At 45.8% G+C, this 5252-nt stretch overlaps 1 protein-coding gene and 1 pseudogene across 1 annotated transcript in view; one reads left to right on the forward strand and one right to left on the reverse strand.

The window, feature by feature from the left end:
• LOC115032514 overlaps nucleotides 1–107 on the forward strand; it is a 261-nt pseudogene extending 154 nt beyond the window's left edge.
• Nucleotides 108–4280: 4173 nt separating this feature from the next.
• The window catches only part of Pecr (peroxisomal trans-2-enoyl-CoA reductase), a 27543-nt gene continuing 26571 nt past the window's right edge, over nucleotides 4281–5252 (reverse strand). The window contains exon 8 of the mRNA XM_021160374.2: nucleotides 4281–4549. Within this exon, the coding sequence (XP_021016033.1) occupies nucleotides 4464–4549 (86 nt within the window). The 3' untranslated portion in view covers nucleotides 4281–4463. The remainder of the gene's footprint in view (nucleotides 4550–5252) is intronic.

A 5252-nucleotide genomic window follows, 5' to 3' on the forward strand; every position in this document is an offset into this window, starting at 1 on the left:
AATATATTAAATGGATTTTTGGAACTAGGAGTTGTAATAGGAGCTTGCTCCGTCCACTCCACGCATCGACCTGGTATTGCAGTACCTCCAGGAACGGTGTACCCCCTATGGGGAATAATGTTGGTTTAATAAGAGACTTTATATATAGTAGGGTGTCTAACTAGCTATGCAGTTGTCGCTTCGTGCGCTCTATTAATCCCACTGTATGTAACTTGTGAGGGTACTACCTGCATATGCATAGTGCTAAAGGTTAGAGTTTCAGTTTAAGATGGAGGCTCGTTTTTTTGGACCGGGGCAGCTTAAAGTCCAGAATGTGGCACTCTTTGTGAAAACTATCGCAAAGGTGGTAGAGAAAATAACGATGCAGATAGTCACCATAAAGACACTGAAGAGCAGGGAGCTGATATTCAGGCCCTTGGCAGTGGAGAGGAGGCATAAGCTCCAATCACATCACACATCTTCCTGTTCCTGGACTACATGGTCAGGCACAGGCAGGTCTTTGGGCATGTAGATCACAGTGGCCCTCACAACAGCTGGGTTGTTGGGGTCCCCCAGCTCAGTCACCCTGTACTCCTCTTTGATTGTCTCATAGCTTGGAGGAAGTCCAGCATTGGGCAAGAAAGCTTGAAAGTTGTGGCTCATGGTACAATCACCCTGTCTGGAGGATGGCTGCTGCTACCTACAGGCCTGCCCTTTCTCTCCTCTCTTCAGTTTTAAGATCTGTGAGCCGTTTGTTTCGTTATTTATGGCAGAGGTAGTTTGATCTCTTGCGTTCGATGACAGTTTGGTATACAAAGGGAGTTCTAGAAAAGCCAGACCTGTTTGGCTTGTGTAAATTAATATGCTCCACGTGTATGCAGAAGCTCCGGTGAGTTCCTGGCCCGCAGTTAAAGTGCCTGAGGGAACAAAAGGGACCGCCGTCCTCTGCCAGAGTTCTTAAACAATCATCTCTCCACTTCTTGCTCCACACTCCCCTCCCTGTGTATGCGTGCGGCTGGTGTTTTTTAGTTGTGGGTGTGACAACTAGATTTTTACTTGAACGATCATCCTCTGTTGTTTCCAGTTTTGTTTTGCTTTGTTTTTTAGCTGAACCTAAACAAGGTCTTTCACTGAACCTAGAGCTTGGCCTGCTTGCCAAATCCCTCCATTGTCTGAGTCTTACAACAGCAAGTTATGATAGGATCTGGGAAGCTGGAACATCAGTGGACTCTATAGACTGTTTAATTTATGGAAAAATGGGAATCCTCATATAGAGTTCTGCGGGATGCACAGGAAAGTAAAGGTGGACAGAAAGGAGCAAATGTGATCAATGGACAGATGCCAAGGATGGCAGAGAGGTTATTGTTGGAAATCTCATCACGTTTTCAATCAGGAGGGACTCAAGGTGTTTCATATTAGTAAATTGACAACCTCACAAAAGGCAAGTTTGGAGGCTGCAGGTTGAAAGAGGTGGCAGAACCCAGTTAGACCAAGGAATGAGGAGGACTCAGTCCCTACCTCCAGGGATTCAACCAAGAGACTGACAGCTTCAGTACTCAGAAGGTGGGGACAGTGCACAGGCATGTGCTCATTCAAGAGATGGTGCTCAAGGGCTGCCAAGTACTTACAAAGCACCTTGGCTACCATACAACAGTAGAGTTTTGCCCATAAGACAAAAGGCATTCTGCCATCAAGCTAGATTCCCAACTGGCACGCCTAGTTAGACCTAGCTCGGGACTGTGGTTGGTTTAGACCTGATCAACAACGAGTGCAGGAGAAAAAAATGGAAAGAAGAATCTAAACCTCACGTTGAAGCGTTGCAGCCATAGTTTGGGTCCCAAGAGGGAGCTGCTTAGACAAATCGGTGTTCTGCATTTAATCCCACGACAGAGCTCTTAAAGGCGCACCCTAATGGTAGTAGCTGTTTCACGGTACAGGATAGAGCCATGTGGTAGCTGTGGACATAAAACAACCTGGGGTAGAGTGCACATAGATCCCTGAATAGTGGCCAACAACACCAGATCATTTGGGATAACAAAGAACAATGGCAACAAAGTGTTCTCCCACAGTAATGCTTATCCACCCGCTCCAAGTCATCAGGCACAGAACAGTCAGGCACAGCCTAGAACTGCTATAATGGGCACAGCAATAGAGAGACGTGAAACTGAGCCTGCTAGCCTGATTCCCACAGACACAAGGCTGTACAAAGTCACTAATGGGAGAGACAGAGAGAATCTATAGGACAGTGTTTCTCAACATGTCTCAGTAGCAAAATTATAGCTACAATGTAGCAGTGAAAATAAACCCATGGTTGGGGGAGGGGGGTTCTAAGACCATCAGAAATATGTGCTTTTTGATGGTCCTGATCCACAGGTTGAGAACTGCAGATGTAAGAGGAGGTGGGTTTGGCTTCTCAGTGCAGAGGGGCAAGAGACTTCCACAGAACCGACAGCACCAAGATTGCTGTGCGTGCACCTCTGTAGGGTAGTGCAGCAGAGTCCTCTGCTGAGACATTGTGCACATTCAGTTGTCCTTAGCACACTACAAGGGAATTCTAGAAAGTTCTATGAGCAGTAGTACAACACAGTTATTTCTCTGCCTTGCATGGAGTCACAGTGGTGACCACTCTATTAGACCCGAGTGTGTCGGGTAGAGGAAGGCTTCACCTTAGCCCTCCTGCATGGCTGGCTATTCTTTTCATACGCTTCAAGGATTTGTATACTCCTCCTCAACCCTCTACCCCAAGTCCCCTGTCATACTTAGGAATTCTTTGTATTGATGTTCTCTTGTGGAAGTCATAGTTATTCAAGGCGAGGGTTTGCCTTTCCTCTGCAGCTGTACCATTAGAGAAGCTAACGGTCACATTCATGGGTACGCCATCCCATGCAAAATGGTATCCCACCCAGGAACCACTCCTCCACCAAGGAGATGCAAGAATGTCTTGTGATGTGGAACCGAGGACTGTGCCTCATGCCGCACTTCCCACCGGCAGTAGTTTTGTCTTACCTGAAACTACTCATGAGACAAAGAAAGCCCAGACCACTCTGTTCCGTCTGTGTTATCGTAAGTATGCCACAGCTCCAGTGCTCTCATTTTTATTTTACAGTAAGATTGCAAAAGCTTTTGCGAGTTCAGATCTCCCTATATGGCTGAGGATGGACTTGAACTTTGGTCTTCCTACCTCCTAAGTTCTGGGATTACAGATGTGTGTCACCACACCTTTATGACCTTTAATAGTCACAGCTTTTCTTTTTCTTTTTTTTTTTAAGATTTATTTATATGAGTACATTGTAGCTGTCTTCAGACACATCAGAAGAGGGTATCAGATTCTATTACAGATGGTTGTGAGCCACCATGTGGCTGCTGGGATTTGAACTCAGGACCTTTGGAAGAGCAGTCAGTGCTCTTAACCGCTGAGCCATCTCTCCAGCCCCACAGCTTTTCTTTAAATATATTTATTTTATGTGTATAAGCATACATGCACTTATTTTTTTTATATATATGAGTAAGCTGTTGCTGAAACATCTGAAGAGGTCATTAGATCTCATTACGGATGGTTGTGAGCCACCATGTGGTTGCTGGGAATTGAACTCGGGACCTCTGGAAGAGCAGTCAGTGCTCTTAACTGCTGAGCCATCTCCCCAGCCCACAGCTTTTCAAGTATCTCTCCTAGAAATAAGAATATACCTTTAAGTTTGTTAATCTCTGTCTGTTCTTTTAAAAAGTCCCAGGATAGGAGGGAGGCCTGGAGAGATGGCTCAGAGATTAAGTGCATGTCTTTGGGTTTTACTGCTATGAACAGACACCATGACCAAGGCAACTCTTATAAGGACATTTAATTGGAGCTGGCTTACAAGATCAGAGGTTTTAGTCCATTATCATGAAGGTGGGAACATGGCAGCATCTAAGCAGGCATGGTATAGGAAAAGCTGAGAGATCTATGTCTTCATCTGAAGGCTGGTTGCAGAAGACTGGCTTCCAGGCAACTAGGATTTGGGTTTTAAAGCCCACACCCACAGTGACACACCTACTCCAACAGGGCCACACCTCCAAATAGTGCCACTCCCAGGGCAGAGCACATACAAACCATCCCAGTGCATTTACTGCTCTTCTGGAAGGCCCAAGTGAGTTCAGTCTCCAGCACCCACGTCAGGTGGGTCACACTGCCTAAAGTTCCTGCTCACGGGGATCTGATGCCTCTGGCTTCCTTGGTACTGCGCTCAGTGTGCACACACCTTCCTCCAACATACACAGTTTAAAGTAATAAAAAGGAAATCCTTAAATAATCCTCAAAAGATAACCGGTTTGAACAGGAAGATACATTTATTTTGGGAGCAGTCTTTGCAAAGATAAAGCTATTAACATTAAAGTGACCCTACAGCCCCACCCTCAACACAGAAATCATCAGCTCTTGTGAAGTGGAAAACATTCTCAAGACGCTAAGGCACGCAGGAACAAGATGGATGGATGTTTCCTTGGCTTAGTTAGAGATTGGCTTTCTTCTTAAGAGATTCCTTTATCTTCATGACAACAGAAAGGTCCCCAGGTCCTACAGGCCAGTTGTCATGATCTGTTTAGTAAGCAGAGAAGTGTTACTTGCAAATCTCTTAAACTCCTCCCCCCAGTTTCCACCCAAGCTTCATGGTTTTGTTTGCTGCCTTGCTTCTTAGTTCAGGAAGGCTAAGGAAAAGAGCTTGCAGGACAGGCAGTTTGACAAAAATCCTTTGAATACTGGGCCTGCTACTCACTAGCTTCCTGCTTATAAAGGGGGTAACTTCAGTGTCACTCCTCACCCCCTGCCTCTGGCGACTGGCTACAGGTGGACATCTTTGTGAGCTGATCCAACATGAAGCCGACTCAGAACTGAGCAAGCTATGCTGAGATGAAGTCCTTCCCTCTCCTGGCTCTTCAACCAGCTGGATGTGGGCAGAGAAAAGCCTGTGGTCTCAGAGTGGCAGGCTGCTATCCTAGGACCAAGGAAGCCAGCCTCAAAAGGGTGATACCTCACAAGAACATACACAGAGGAAGAGGAAAAGGCTCTGTGTCCCACCTCTTCATGGAGACTGAAAGGTCAATGGTGATGACGAACTCCAGCCACACAGGACCTGACACCATGTGTACTCTTTTTTTTTTTACTTTTTTTTTTTTTAAAGATTTATTTATTTATTATATGTGAGTACACTGTAGCTGTCTTAAGACACACCAGAAGAGGGCATCAGATCTCATTACGGATGGTTGTGAGCCACCATGTGGTTGCTGGGATTTGAACTCCG

The sequence above is a fragment of the Mus caroli genome, chromosome 1 (genome assembly GCF_900094665.2).
Source record: "Mus caroli chromosome 1, CAROLI_EIJ_v1.1, whole genome shotgun sequence".
NCBI lineage: Eukaryota > Metazoa > Chordata > Mammalia > Rodentia > Muridae > Mus > Mus caroli.